This window comes from Lepidochelys kempii, chromosome 25, assembly GCF_965140285.1.
Source record: "Lepidochelys kempii isolate rLepKem1 chromosome 25, rLepKem1.hap1, whole genome shotgun sequence".
In the NCBI taxonomy this organism is placed as follows: Eukaryota; Metazoa; Chordata; order Testudines; family Cheloniidae; genus Lepidochelys; species Lepidochelys kempii.
The window spans coordinates 19048290-19064695 of record NC_136404.1 but is presented as its reverse complement, the minus strand read 5'-3'; the positions used below and the strand labels follow the sequence as shown (position 1 = coordinate 19064695).

At 40.9% G+C, this 16406-nt stretch overlaps 1 protein-coding gene across 10 annotated transcripts in view; it reads left to right on the top strand.

The window, feature by feature from the left end:
- The window catches only part of MYO9B (myosin IXB), a 77787-nt gene that overhangs the window by 20883 nt on the left and 40498 nt on the right, over positions 1–16406 (top strand). For all 10 annotated transcript variants that reach the window (XM_073324214.1, XM_073324210.1, XM_073324212.2 and 7 more), the window contains 2 exons: positions 12540–12634; positions 16246–16308. In XM_073324214.1, coding sequence (XP_073180315.1) covers positions 12540–12634; positions 16246–16308 — 158 coding nt within the window. The remainder of the gene's footprint in view (positions 1–12539; positions 12635–16245; positions 16309–16406) is intronic.

Genomic DNA, 16406 nt, shown 5'->3' with positions numbered 1-16406 from the left:
ACAGCAATCATGGTTCATCTTAAAAAAAATTTCTTTTTCAAGTTATGTAAATGCGAAAAGAGAGTTAAGAAATGAAACTGTTGCTGTTTTAACTATAGAGTGGTTGTTACAGGTGTCCTTATTGATACACTAGAACAGTATAGGGAATCTGCAACAAATGGCAGGGACATGTTTTGGGTGGGTGCCAGAGGATGGATAGGAGCGTAAAGTTAGGCTGGCTCTGTTTTCCTCTGCACAATTTAAACAATTTAATCTTTAAAGTGTAATCTCTTACTGAAGTGGAGGATTGCCTTCTGGTATGGGCAGTGCTTAGGAAAACTAAACTATGGCTGGGCATAGGGTTTAGAAATTTTTATATGGACTAAGTTATAAGAACATAAGAGCTGCCATACTAGGTCAGACCATGGTCCATCTTGCCCAGTATCCTGTCTCTGACTGTGTCCCATACCAGAGTTTCAGAGAGAGTGTACAGAAGAGGGCTATTATGGAGTGATCTATCCCTATCTCCCTCTGAAGGAATTAGCATCTCCTGGGAGCTTTTTAGAAGGACAAAGTTTGGGTTGGTTAAACTTTTGCACTAGTCCTGTAGAAACTTATGTTCCAGGCTTATTCCACATGATTGGGAAGGCTTTACTTCACTACATAGTTTTGGAACGCTCCAAGAATTCTGTATGGTCACTTTGTCAAGGAAAAATGCGAAGTATTGAATCTATTTAAAAGACACACAGAATATGTGTTAGAGATTTCGTAAGATTGGTAAAAAGATAAATACTGGCCTTCTAAAGTGCTGATAAACTTCACTGGCAGTAGTTTCCAAATAAGAGCCATTCTTGGCAAAGCCACTTGCATAATTTGGGAGTGGTAGAAATTCATTGTAAATGTCTACTTTTGAAAGACTCAGCTAAAAATCCAGCCAGCTTCTGAAACCAAATATTGGTACATGTGAATATCTTGGATTCAATACAGCAATGGCCTTCCTAATCCACTGAAATAATAAAGCATGGTGCCTCTGAAGTGGAAGATGGTAGCACAGACTGTGGAATAGATTGGGGTACCTCTTCAGTTGTGGAACAATTTTGATTCTTGTCTCAGTTTGATTTGGCAGGAGGATTCCAGGTTACTCAAGGATATTATAGAGATGATAGGTGAAATAAAAACAGCACTAAGTACTCTTCTGCCATTTGGATAATGTATTCCTGGAGGCGTCTTCATGAAACTTAATTCTCTTCAAAGGATGGTTCCAAATAAGAGTGGCCCAAGCTATTAATACTGCCTGTTAGTGTTTCTCTTGTAAGCTGCATTCCTTAATAAGAAATTGCTAAAAATGAATTAATATGACAGCAGAACCCCAAAGGTAGAAAAAGTGAGGCTTTCCCAGAGCCCAGCCAATTCATGCTAGGGAGAAGCTGCTAAACTTAGTTATGGAAAGTAAAGTTCTCAATTTGCTAACCCGCTAGAAATGGAAAACGGAGTAAAACAGTTTGAGCTTGCTGCCAGCCCTCAGTTTCCTGTATTACAGATCTGCTGAGCCTGTGATGTTGGTATGAGGTGGGCCAAGTCTAAGTGGTACTTCAGCTCTGGTTTTCATTCACATTTGCCACAAAAGCCTGCATAATATATTTAGTGGGTGTAGACTATGTTCTATTTAAAGTAAATGCTGTTCTGAGGACATACGCTTTATAAAATGATCATAGTCACAAAAGACATGGCAGTTCCCTTTTTTTATTCACTTAAACCTTAGTATCTTCTAGTTACATGATGTCAAATGTGGCCTGACATGTTGGGGTTTTTAGCCTACTGATAAAATACTTCTTTGCTCTTAAGTGTACTCACCACATGGCTTGTCCAGAGTTCCCCAGACATTCAGACACCATGCACTGGTTGTGTCATTAGCCTTTACAGACCAAGACTGCACTATTCTCTCTAGTTAAGAACATAAGAATGGCTGTGCTGGGTCCGACTGACAGTGGCTAGTGTCAGCTGCTTCAGAGGGAATGAACAGAACAGGGCAACTTATCAAGAGATCCATCCCTTGTCGTTCAGACCCAGATTCTGGCAGTCAGAGGCTTAGGGATACCCAGAGCACGGGGTTGCATCCCTGACCATTTTGGCTAATAGCCAGTGGTGGACCTATCCTCCATGAACTCATCTGATTTCTAATTTGAACCCAGTTATAGTTTTGGCCTTCAACATCCCGTTGCAACAAGTCCCACAGGTTGACTGTACATTGTGTGAAGTAGTACTTCTTTATGTTTAATACCTTGATTGTCCATTGGCCCCACTGATTGTTTGGCAGGCATCCTCCTTCTGATGTACTTAAAAAAAACCAAAACCCTGGTGTTAGTTTGTGTCTTTTGCTAGTTGCTCTTCATATTCTTTTTTGGGCTGCCTAATTATCCTTTTATACTCAACTTGCCTGAGTTTGTTCCTTTCTATTTTCCTCAGTAGGATTCAACTTCCAATTTTTAAATGATGTCTTTTTCTCTCTGCCTCTTTTACGCTGCTATTTAGCCATGGTGGCATATTTTTGGTCATCTTACTTTTTTTTCCTTCAATGGGGGGGGGGTATAAAATGGGTTAAGCCTCTAATTATGGTGGGTTTTTTTAGTTTCCATGCAACTTGTAGGCATTTCACTCCTGTGAATGTTCCTTCTACAGAATTTCACTTAACTAATCTACTGGGTGGGGTTTTTTTTTTTTTGGTTCCCCTTTTTGAGTTAAATGGTGCCATAGTGGGTTTCTTTGGAATTCTCCTCACCCCCACACAAGGATGTTAAATTTAATTACATTTAAGTCACTATTACTGAGCGGTTCAGTTATACTCACCTCTTGGACCACATGCTGTGTACTTTGTACTAAATCAGGAATTGCCTCTCCCCTTGAGGATTCCTGGACTAGCTGCTCCAAGAAGTGGTCATTAATGATATCTAGAAATTATATCTCTGCATCCTCCCTGAGGTGACATGTTCCCAATCAGTATGAGGCTAATGGAAATCCCCCATTATGATTTGGTTTTATGTTTTCTGTAGCCTCTCTAATCTCCCTGAGGATTTCAGAATTACTGTCATCATAGAAGTGTAGGACTGGAAGAGACCTTGAGAGGTCATCTACGCTAATCCCCTGCACTCAAGCCAGGACTAAGTAATAACTAGACCGTTCCTGATAAATGTTTGTCTAACCTCTTAAAAACCTCCAGTGACGGAGATTCCACAACCTCCCTAGGCAATTTATTCCGGTGCTTAACTACCCTGACAGGCAGTTTTTCCTAATGTCCAACCTAAACCTCCCTTGCTGCAATTTAAGCCCACTGCTTCTTGTACTGTCCTCAGAGGTTAACTAGAACAATTTTTCTCCCTTCTCCTTGTAACAACCTTTTATGTACTTGAAGACTGTAATCATGTTTCCTCCTTCCCCTCTCCCATCTTCTCTATTCCAGACTAAGCAAACCCAGTTTTTTCAATCTTTCCTCATGGGTCATGTTTTCTAGACCTTTAATCATTTTTTGTTGCTCTCTTCTGGACTTTCTCCAGTTTGTCCTCATCTTTCCTGAAATGTGGCATCCAGAACTGGACACAATACTCCAGTTGAGCCCTTATCAGCGCAGAGTAGAGCGGAAGAATTACTTCTTATGTCTTGCTTACAACATTCTTGATAATACATCCCAGAATGATGTTTGCTTGTTTTTGTTTTTTTGGTTTGGTTTTTTGTTTTTTGTTTTTTTGGTTTTTTTTTGCAACAGTGTTACACTGTTGACTCATATTTAGCTTGTCATCCACTATGATCCCTAGTTTGCTCTACCCCAGTATTCTTTCCTTGGCAGTCATTTCCCATTTTGCATGTGTGCAACCGATTGTTTCTTCCTCAGTGGAGTACTTTGCATTTGTCCCTATTGAATTTCATCCTGTTTACTTCAGATGATTTCTTCAGTTTGTCCAGATCATTTTGAATTTTAATCCTATCCTCCAAAGCATTTGCAACCCCTCCCAGCTTTTTATCATTCGCAAACTCTGTAAGTATACTCTCTATGCCATTATCTAAATCAGTGATGAAAATATTAGACAGAACTGGACCCAGGACCAAGACCTGCAGTACCCCACTCAATATGCGCTTCCAGCTTGACAGCGAACCACTGTTAACTACTCTCTGGAAAGGGTTTTACAACCACTGAACCCACCTTGTAGTAGCTCCACCTAGGTTGTGTTTCCCTAGTTTAAGAGAAGGTCATGACCATCCTGGTCAGGTTGTCAGTAGTGTATTATTATTGCTATACTCAGAAATTCCATGCTTGAATAGTGTATCTGTAAAGGGTTTATGATACAGTTTCATTCATTTAAGACTTTTTAATATATTTGACTCTATGCTTTTTTTTTTTTACATATAGTGCCACTACACTACTAGTGCAATCTGCTCTGTCGTTCCCATCTATTTTTCCCCCTGGTATTACTGTGTCCCAGTGATTCTCATTGTTACGCACGGTTTCTGTGATGTTTGTTAGATCAATATCTTCATTTAACGCCAGGCACTGCAGTTCACCCACCTTAATATTTAGACTTCTTGCTTTTGTATACAAGCACTTATAAAATTTGTCAATATTTAGTTGTCTGTGTGATGCAATTGGATAGGACTCTTTATTTTATTTGACTCTTTCTCTTCAGTTTCTAACTATGCTTTGTCAACTTCTGTCCCCTCCTCTTTACTAGGATATAGAGTATCCCCATTAATAAATCCTCCCCTGAGGGATGTCTCTGTCCAAACCGTGTGCTCCTATGCTCCTGCCAGCTTTCCCTCAGCCCTTAGCTTAAAAACTCTTCTACACTGTTTTTAATTTTACATGCCAGCGATCTTGTTCCATTTTGGTGTATGTGGAGCTCATCCTTCCTGTATAGGCTCCTCCTGTCCTAAAACATTCTTCAGTTCCTAATAAACCTAAATCCCTCCTCCAAATGTCGTTGTCTCATGTACTCGGTGAGACCCTGCAGTTCTGCCTTTCTAACTGGCCTCGTGTGTGGAACTGGCAGCATTTCAGAGAACGCTACCATCGAGGTCCCGGACTTTAATCTGTTCCTTGGCAGCGTAAATTTGGCCTCCAGGAGCTATCTCCTTCTTTACCTATGCCATTGGTACCTACAAGTACCACGACCACCAGCTCCTCCCTAGCACTGTACATACATCTGTCTAGATATCTCAAGAGGTCCACAACCTTTGCACCCAGCAGGCCATTCTCCATGCAGTTCTCCTGGTCATTACAAAACCAAATATAGATATTTCTAATAATCAAATTTCACAGTACTTTTACCTGTCTCTTCCTAATAACTGGAGTCCCCTTCCCTTCAACATCTGATGAAGTGAGCTGTAGCTCACGAAAGCTCATGCTCAAATAAATTGGTTAGTCTCTAAGGTGCCACAAGTACTCCTTTTCTTCTTCCCTGGAGAGGTATACTCAGTGTAAGATGATACCATGACATCATGTGGAAGGAGGGCCCCAACTACAGGATGGTTCCATCTTAATGTTATCCTGCCCTGAGACTTTCATCCTCCTCACCAGAGTGGTGGCTGTCAGATTGGGGGTGGGGCTGGTCTGTTGTCTCGGAAAGTCTCATGTATGTACCTCTCTGCATCCCTTAGCTCCTGCAGTTCACCCACCCTGGTCTCAAGAGCCCATACTTGGTCTCTGAGGGCCATAAACTGCTTGCACCAAATGCACACACATGCCTTCAGCCCACAAGGTAGGTAATCAGACATGCTGCATTCAGTGCAATAAAATGATACGCATTCTACCTCCCACCCTGCTGCTGGACTTCTGCCTGCACTGTTTTTACTCCTGCAGGGTCTTTTGTGTGTGTTTGGTCTTTGTGTGTGTGTGTGTGTTTTTGCCCTGTGTGTGAGGGAGTTATTAGCCTAAGTTTAGAGAATATTTTTAGGTATATCTAGCTCTCTTTCTCCCTCTCTTAAGTCCCCCACTTGCTTCTTCAGTTCACTCGCTTTTCTAGTTGCTTACTAGCTGGCATTTTAAATGCTCGTTCTCCCTGAGTTAGACCCACTCTCTTGTTAAGGGATTCTAAAGGGATTAGGATAAAAGGATAGAGCTTCTTAGGAAACTATGCTAGGCTCAGCATACAGGCCCCCACCACTTCCCAACAGACCACATTATACATTTCTTTCAAGCAGGCACACAGCGGACAGCAAACTCACCCTAAAGGTCACCTAGTCACTTCTCCTTCACCTGGAGAACTTCCTCGCAAAACTCCCGTTTGCCACTCCTGTTTGCTAGTTGGGTGTGGATGTCTGTCAAGCACTGAATCCAACTATGGTTAGCTTGATTCACTGGGTTGCTTTATCTCCCAGAGAAAAGAAACTAGTTCACTCTTGATAGTAATTAATAAATATGCATAATCCCATAAAACTGGACAGTTCTATAATTAGAAATGGACACCGTGGACCTAATTCTGGCTTTGGTCCTTACATACGCAGGGGCTCCGAATGGAATTGTAGAACTGTTGTGATTCTCTGACTGTGGAGGTGTTTCTGCATGTTCCTCACCCCACCCCAAAATCTCTGTTTATCCTCTAGTTGTCTTCTCATAATTCTACATTTTGAGCTCTAGGCTTGCACTGTCTTTGTTTTATCTGTATGTGCAGTGCCTCACACAATGGGACCCTGACCAGGTTAAGGCCTCTAGGAGTTACCATATTGTAAATGTTGGGTTCACGAACCAGTGCTTTATGCCTATACACAATCCTCTCCCAATGCAGTCTTCAGTTGTGTCATAATATTTCTCACTTTTGTAGTTGTGGCCAATGATATCTTATTTATAAGGCAATCTGGGGACTCGGTGTGTTCCTTTGTGGTTCTACAAGTCCTCATTAAATGTGCTTTAATAGCCAGCCACAGTGTCTACTTTATGACTATCTAGGTTTCCTTTCTTGTTACTTTCACTTCAGGAGGGTTTTGTGAGCAGGGATTGTTTTCCTTTATAGACCCTTATTTTCAGTTACCTGGGGTCTGCACACAAACTTGCACTGAAATAATTAAATTGGCATTAATTCACACACCTTATTTCAGTGCGAGTCTGTATGGATACTTTTATTCCGAAAGAAGTGTGTCCACACACAGACTTGCACAGAAATAACTAAACCTGTGAATTAAAACTTATTTAGGCCTTGTCCACACACAAAATTGCACTATTTTAACTAAAGGTGTGATTTTTAAAAAAATAGACTTTGATAAATTGATGAAACTTTGTGTGTGGACCCTCTTAAATTAATTTAGACCTGGCTTAATTTGGTGTAGCTTGCACCTGTAAATCCTGTTAAAACATTGTTCAGCCTAGCTGGTTTTAAGAGGAAAATGTAACTTTGTTTTTAGTAACCTCACCAAATTCTACAGTAAATAATGCTCAGTCCTGTTCTCTATGATATAGAGCACTATGACGTAAGGGGTAAAAAACATGCTGAAGTGGTATTTGCTTCTGATTTGAGTGCAAGGTCAAACATTACTCAGTATTTTGAAATTTTTAGCTATTTGGAATATGTAAAAGGGAGTAATGGGTGTAATTGACAATGAGACAAAACCAGTAAACACATTTCAAAGAGTATATAAAACAGATATATTTTACATCATCTTTTGAGAATTTGCTATGTACTTAGACTAAATACCAGAGGTGAGGTCATCTGAGCCATTGGATAGTTTTTTAAATCATATGCATTGCTTGCATGAGTAATAAGTAAAAAGTCTTTTAGCAAACAAGGCTTATGGGATTTCTTATTAATTAACTCCAGGATGTCTGCTTGCTTGTAAATAGATTATACTTGGGCAAGCCTAGTACACTGTGGATTTTTTAGTAGGTGGCAAACTGACAGCCTTAAGACCAATTTTTTGCATATAGTTGATTCTTTGCAGAGTAGGTCTGCGAATCCTTTACAGGGGGTCTTCCCTCGTTTGCAGTTTGGTGAGGTTTAATACTGCTGATTTTTTTTTTTTTTTTTTACTCTAAATGAGAGGTAATTGGTGACATTCTCTTGAAAGCCATAGCTAAGCCAGTACCTGGTGGAGAGGGGCAGATTTAACTTCTTGTGTCATGGATTGTTCATTGTTCTGATGTCACAGGAATTCCTATTTATGGATTGGCATCTGTCACGGAGTCCCTGGGCGATGCTCTGGAACTGCTCCCCATGAAGCCAGTCAGGACTCTGGGGTAGTCACCTTTCTGTGAGCAGCCTGTCTTCAGGACACACAGCTCACACAGCTTCCACCTTCCTGGGTCTGACCTCGGAGCATTCAGCATCCTCTGCCCCTCCGTGCGCTTCCCCCCAGCGAGTCCGCTCAGGCGGGGCTCCTGGGGAAGCCAGAGGGTCCTGCACCCCAATTTCGCAGTCAGACGTGACTCTCAGCCAGCCAGCCAGTAAAACAGAAGGTTTATTAGACGACAGGAACATGGTCTAAAACAGAGCTTGCAGGTGCAGAGAACGGGACCCCTCAGCTGGGTCCATTCTGGGGGGGAGTGAGCCAGACAACCACATCTGCCCTTCACTCCATGTCCCAGCCAGCCCCAAACTGAAAACCCCCTCCAGCCCTCCTCCTCTGGGCTTTGTTCCTTTCCCGGGCCAGGTGGTCACCTGATTCCTTTGTTCTCCAACCCTTTAGCTCTCACCTTGCAGGGGGGACAGGGCCCAGGCCATCAGTTGCCAGGAAACAGGGTGTTGGCCATTCTCTGTGTCCAGACTCCTGCACACACCTGCCCTCTAGGGCTCTGCAATGATCATACACCCTTACCCCACCCCCTAGATACTTAAGAACTGCCTAGGGGAAACTGAGGCACCCCCACACTATTCAGAGGAAACATTAAGAACAGTCCCACTTCGTCACAGCATCAGTTCCATTAACTATAAAATTGATTAATCAACCAGGGTTTTCTGAATATACCAGACATATCCAAAATGAGTTATCTGTGTGTTCCCTCAGAGATCCATGCCTGTGAGTGGAGTAAAATCAAAGAGATAACATTGAGAATTACTTGTTAGGTGGCAGTTACAAGAATACATTAAGGAATGCTGGTGATATAACAAAAGCAAAGCAGTAATCAAATCCATAGCTAATGCGCAGTATCCTAGTCACTGGTGTGTAATATGAAATGTACAAGGATGTAAACATTCATTGACTGCAATCCTGAAAATGTGTCCTTGAACATGTGTGTTCAAATGCCTTACAGTGTGTTCTCAGAAAGCTAGCAGAAAACCATAGAAATCTTCTCAGAAGAGACTGTTTCAGGGATCTGTGCTGAAGTGTGGGACAGTGCAACTGCAACAGTATAGTGTACTCTAGTACAAGTATGGATTCCAATGAGAACTGCAAACGAAACAGCGTGATTAGCGTTGATGCAATGTGCCACTATTGATGCTTACGCCATAACTGTCCCAATGGTTTGTTTATGGCTGTCATTTTCAGGGTGCTGTCATACATGGCCTTTCGGTGAAATCATTCCATGGATTTGTTGTATTAGGAAACAAATTTCATCTGGGAATTCATAACTGATGCTGCTTGAAGTTTGCATGAGAAATGCTTGTGGCAGAACTTTCTGCAGATAAAGTTCACACTTGGAGGTGTAATATTTTCTAAACTGCTGCCTTTCCACACTGACTGCATGAGGTCATTTCTGTGTGCATTTTAATCAAGTGACAAGATCCCCTTAAATATACCTCCGCTATAATACCTTTGGTTTGATTTTTGTCTTGACTTCTGGCTATTTTTAAGAAATGTATAAAGGATCTTTATTAAGATTTAATACAAAATGATAAACATTTTAAAAAGTCACAATTAAATGTTAGAGATATGGCAACATTAAACAGTTTTCAGTGCTGTCTATTAAGTTGCAGCAAGTGTTCCTGTTAAGAATTCCCAACTTACAACTTTAAGTATAGGATAACAGAGGTTTCAGTAATGATTTCTTCCTGTGCTGGGGCTGTTGGTATCTTCAGATTTGGTGCACTCCATTAAAACACAGAAACACATCCTTCTTCTTCAAGTGATGGTCCCTAGTTTATTCCACTTGTGTGGAATACAGATAGGGATCACACATCTTGAAGAACCTCCAGTTACAGTATGTAACCTCCTATTTTTTTGGCAGACTATGCATCCCAGAGCCATCATAACCTGAATAATCATGAAATCCATGGGCACTTCTAGGGTATAGATTCCACAGAGAGACTGCCTGGCATGGAATGCATCTTAAAGTCTTAACATTGTGTGGCAGTTACAACAAAAGGGAGTCAATACCTTCCAACTCTTGGAGACAAAACCTAGCAGATTCCTTTTTAAATAAATGTGTGGTCATTTACATTAATTTGCATAAAGTACATATATCTGTAAATACATATTGCCTATTTATCCTAATTACCCACTCCACACATATGACACACCCTCTTTCACTTTATACCAACTCATTACACAGACAAAATTCTTTCTGCATCTACTTCCTTTCAGTTGTGCAGCCTCTAATTCTGCACCCACTCATCCACTACTTTTCATAGATATAGCCACTCATTCAGCTCTGATTCACCCATTCCATGTGCACCATATCTATTCCACACACCTTTCATACACATCCTTTCCACCTGCTCATTCTATATACACATTGCTCATCCCAGGAACCCCCACTCCAGAAAGCTCATCTCCAAATGACCATCCCTAGCTTCCTGCTCTCAGCTACTCCTAAATTAACCCTTTGGCTCTTCCACCAGGCTACTGTAGGAGGGCTGCCAGTCAGGAGTTTTCCGTAGAGTCCAGTGAGAGGGGTGAAACCCCATGAAGTGTATGGCAGAAAATTAATTGAAGGCAGGCTGGTATTCTCACATTTTATATCTTAACTCCCCTGAGGCTAAAGGCAATAAAATTGCTGCTGAAATATTTCAAACTGAAAGTCTGGCTATCAAGGTCAAGTAAATGTGCTGCTGTCTGGTCCATAAACTGGCCCACAGAGGGAAGGTTGTTCAAATAGTTTTAGGCCAAAATTGATCTATAATCTGTAACCGCAATACAGGCAGAGCTTGAGTAGGTGGGATAATGACATTTAAATTAGAACCCTGCGGATGGGGCATGCCAAGCTGAACAGACATGTCATTGTGTCAAACTGTGGGTCAGGACCCCAGAGTGGGTTGTGACCCTGTTTTAATGGGGTCACCAGGGCTGGCTTAGACTTGCTCGGTCCCATGGCTGAAGCCTGAGCCCCAGGGCCGAAGCCCAAGAGCTTCAGCCCTGGGTGGCAGAGCTCAGGTTACAGGCCTCTTGTCTGGGGCTGAAGCCCTTGGGCTTCATCTTCCCCCGCCCAGGGCCGTGGGGCTTGAGCAGGTTTCCCCCCAGGGGGGAGGGATAGCTCAGTGGTTTGAGCATTGGCCTGCTAAACCCAGGGTTGTGAGTTCAATCCTTGAGAGGGCCATTTAGGGATCTGGTGCAAAAATTGGGGATTGATCCTGCTTTGAGCAGGGGGTTGGACTAGATGACCTCCTGAGGTCCCTTCCAACCATGAGATTCTATGATTCTATGTGGGGTCATGTAATAATTTTGGGTCTCAGAAGGGGGTTGTGGTGCAGTGAAGTTTGAGAACTCCTGTGTTAGAGGCATTGGAGGTAGAGATCTGCTGTCTTTAGTGTCATGGCTACAGTATTTGTTGTTCCTCTTCCATCCTTCTCTCTGACTCTGGGGAAAGTTATTCATTAAAGTGAGAAAAGAGGAAACAAATTCTAGCAGCTAATTATTGTTTCTCTGGAGAGAGATTTTAGACTGTCAGACTGAAATCTACTCCTGAAAGCTGCTAATGCAAGTCTCTTCATGACAAATACTAATGAACCTAAAATTCACTCATTAGTTGAAAAAATGTTGAAAGGACCAGTTCACTCTGAGAGCAATTCCAAGATGAATTTCTGCTAACAAAAGCCATATCTGTGAACTTCTGTTTTTTCATACAAGATTAGTTTGATTAACCCTCAGAATTCAAATAGGCTAACTTTGCAAAACAGACTTTTGCTTTGTCTTTAAAGAGAAAATATGAAATTACTTTTATATTACTTTGTAACATAGAGGGTGGGATTCATTTTTGGAAACAGGAAGCTTGCTCACTTTGTGGTTTTGACTACGGAGAGGTACTTCCTTGGTAGTTGCAGCTTTCTTCCCCTATACAAGATCCTTCTCTAAGGTCATACTTGCTTTCTAATGAATTCAGGCTGTTTTAACTGTGGTTTCCTTTGTTAAGCTTTTTTTAATCTTGGCTGTTCGTGTTAAATTTATTAGAAATTACTTTAATATAGAAGTGTCCCCTTCCTCAAATCCTGAAATATCATCTGAGCAAAATGTACTGATATATAACAAATAAGAAAGGAGTCTTAGCAACTGTTCATTCTTATAGCACATGCATCTTACTCTTTCATTAGGATTTTGGGTGTTTAGTGCCAACCAGTAGTTGGATAAACAATGAACAGTGGAAGCTATGTACCAGCTTACTCTGTTTCACTGATGAAAATATAGACTCACCCTGTTCTTTGTTACAGGCTTTCGGAAATGCAAAAACAGCACATAACAACAACTCCAGTCGTTTTGGAAAATTCATTCAAGTCAACTATTTGGAGAATGGTATTGTCCGAGGGTAAGTATGGCATGAAGTTCTTTCTGGAGATAAACTGTATGTTCTTAAAGTTTTGTGCAGACTTGATAGAGTCTGAAATAGCTTTTCATTTAAGCATTCCACATATGTGAATGATCTGTTTCTGTGGGTGGTGATTTCAAAGATACATAACTTCATTTTGTTTGGATTTTTCATAGCCCACGTAAAAACAATACCTAGTACTTTTCCTCAGTAGGTCAGAGGTCAGTATCCGTCTCATCCCCAGTTTGCTGAGGTGCACACAGAGGAAGTGGCTTGCCCAAGCTTACCCAGTATGCTACTGGCAGAGCTGGAAGTAGGGCCAGATGTGCTGAGTCAGTCCAGTGCTCTGTCTGCTAGGCCACATTGGTCAAGATAATTAATTTCATTTGAATATATCCCTACAGAGCCATCTTTTTAATAAGAGTTTAAATTAGTAATACAATTAACAATGTAATTAATACAAGTTAAGATTTTGTCCAAACAACAAAGGAAAAGAAGCAGAGGCAAAAAGGGATCCTTTTAAAAAAAAAAAAAAAAAAAAAAGGAAGTTAAATCCTATTGAGGAAAATAGAAAGGAGCATAAACTCTGGCAAGTGAACTGTAAAAATATAATTAGGAAGGCCAAAAAAGAATTTGAAGAATGGCTAGCCAAAGATTCAAAAAGTAACAGCAAAAATTTTTTTAAGTACATCAGAAATAGCCTGCTAGACAACCAGTGGGGACGATCAAGATGCTAAAGGAGCACATAAGGAAGATGAGGCTATTGCGGAGAAACTAAATGTATTATTTGCATCAGTCTTCATGGATGAGCATGTGAGGGAGATTCCCACACTTGAGCCATTTTTTTAAGGTGACAAATCTGAGGAACTATCCCAGATTGAGGTATTATTAGAGGAAGTTTTATAGCAAATTGGTCAATTTAACATCAGTAAGTCACCAGGACCAGATGGTATTCATCCAAGAATTCTGAAGGAACCCAAGTGTGAAATTGCAGAACTACTAACTGTGGTATGTAACCTATCACTTAAATCAGCTTCTGTACCAGATGACTGGTAGATAGTTAATGTGATGTCAATATTTTTAAAAGGCTCCAGAGGTGATCCCAGCAATTACAGGCCGGTAAGCTTAACTTCAGTACCAGGCAAACTGGTTAAAACGATGGTAAAGAACAGAACTGTCAGACACATAGATGAACATGATTTGTTGGGGAAGAGTCAACATGTTTTTGTAAAAGGAAATCGTGCCTCACCAATCTACTAGAATTCTTTGAGGGGGTCAACAAGCGTGTGAACAAGAGTGATACAGTGGAGAGAGTATACATAGATTTTCAGAAAGCATTTGACAAGGGTTGCTCACCAAAGGCTCTTAAGCAAAGTAAGCTGTCATGGGATAAGAGGGAAGGTTCTCTCATGGATCAGTAACTGGTTAAAATTGGAAAAGGTACAGAAAAGGGCAACAAAAATGATTAGGAGTATGGAACAGCTTTCATATGAGGAGAGATTAGTAAGAGTGGAACTCTTCAGCTTGGAAAAGAGACAACTAGGGGGGAATATGATAGAGGTCTATAAAATTATGACTGGTGTGGAGAAAGTAAATAAGGAAGTGTTGTTTACTCCTCATAACACAAGAACTAGGGGTCACCAAATTAAATTAATAGGCACAGTCAACCTGCAGAACTCATGGCTAGGGGATGTTGTGAAGGCCCAGACTACAACAGGGTTAAAAAAAGAACTAGATAGTCATTGATGGATCTGTCCTCCATGAAGTTATTAGCCAGGATAGCAGGAATGCAAAACCATGCTCTGCAGTGTCCCTGTCCTCCGTTTGCCAGAAGCTGGGAATGGGGAATGGGATGGATCACTTGATGATTACCTGTCCTGTTCATTCCCTGTGAAACACCTGCCATTGGCCACTGTCAGAAGACAGGATACTGGGCTAGATGGACCGTTGGTCTGACCCACTGTGGCAGTTCTTAAGATTGTCACTGTATATTTAATTTCCTGCTAAACGGTGGCTGTTCCATTGTCCTCTCCATGTTGTAATTTAAAATAGTTTCAAATCTACTATTTGAAGAGAGTTTGGGGAGAAGTGAAATAGAAGTGAGGAAGTTTTGTTTTTTTTAGAGAAGTCACACACCAGTTGAAAGACAGGTGCAGAAGAAAATGACACTAAACAAGGTAGTTAAAACTATGTACACATGCATTAGCTATTGCTTGGGCTTAATGTAGCTGAAGAGGAGTGGAGAATTCAATGTGTGTTGGTAAAAAAAAAAAAAAAAAATGTTCCCAAATGTAGATTCATTTTAGCTGGGGCATCGTAGTTACAAAACGCATTAAAAAAATCAATATGATGGTGTCTAAATAGAACTTGAACTCTGCAATAGACATTAAATGTTGCAGGTTCTTCTTTAGGAGTGCTCCGATCCAAAAGTGGAGTAACTTTATCAGTTGTACGAAGTGATTAAAGGTTATTTACTACAGCAACAATTAGATGTTATACTGGATCTTTCATTACAAGTAATAGGTTTTGTCCAATAATGGCCTCCTATATGATGTCTTTGCGCTTAATTATCCATCTAATGTCATACGCTGAAATCTGTTTCTGTCTTGGTGTGTAAACTTTGTAGTATGTATGCAGAATACATAGCAGCGTCACACCACACATTTCTGTAAACACATTAAGGTTCTGCTTTCATGAGGTGGAATGAGATAGCTTAGAACATTAAAAAGGAGTTCTGGTCTATGCCGCAAACCTGTCCGTGTTATTCCAGGTACTGAAATTGTAACAGTTAACTGTTGCTGGGGTTTCAATGCAATGTCCCATTGAAAAGTCTTATTTATATCATTGCTGTTTCTTAAACACTTCAGAGATGAACAACAAGCCTCCACTCTGTTTCAGTGCTTTGATTATTATTCTGGATAAATCTGGCATCTTTACAGATGAAGTCACCCCAACTCAGGAGATTGGTACCATGTGAATTCATTTGTTTTCTGTCTCCAGCATGAGAAAAGGCTACTTCAGCTCTGGCTTCATTCTTTGTCCATTTGTATCCCCTGTGGAAGAGTAGATTGTTCTGTTGCTTACTCGCCATACAGTTTCCAACATAGAGTTCCCTGCTTTCTGGCCTCCCTCTGTGGCTGGTGGGGTGGTCCAGTGTGGGCCAGCAAATTCAGGAAGTCTGGCAACAGTGTTTTTGTTATATTCTCTCTGCATGTTGTGGCCTTTGCTTGAGTCCCTAAAGTGATAAGCAGCTCTAGTGGTAAAATCAAGTTGTGTACAATATTTATGGTTTTACAGCAACAGTTAATCTTGGTTTAATGTTTTTCTATTCATATCTACCAAGATAAAGCACCAAAAAGATAAATGTTCCTCAGGGTAGTTGCCCATTTCAAGCATTCTCATTGTATCCTCTCAAAGCCAGCACAATATGACTGAGTTTTTTCGTCTCAAGCTAGCAGAGGTGACAACGAGGCCATTCTACCCTGAGCTCTAGGGCATATGAAATCTTCATAAACTCACTTGTAGCTAGTTGCTTTTTTGTGTCTAATATCCAGATGCTCTATTTGACTGTGTTGCCCCATTCATGTTTTATTTCTTTTGGGGGATTGCAGGGCTGTTGTTGAAAAATATCTGCTTGAAAAATCTCGCCTTGTCTCTCAGGAGAAGGATGAAAGGTAAGAGGAGATTCGTATTTTGTACTATCTGTTTGATTGTGTCTCCCACAATCAGTGATGTTCACCTTTCTAAGCACAGTTTTTTTGATATAAAAGAA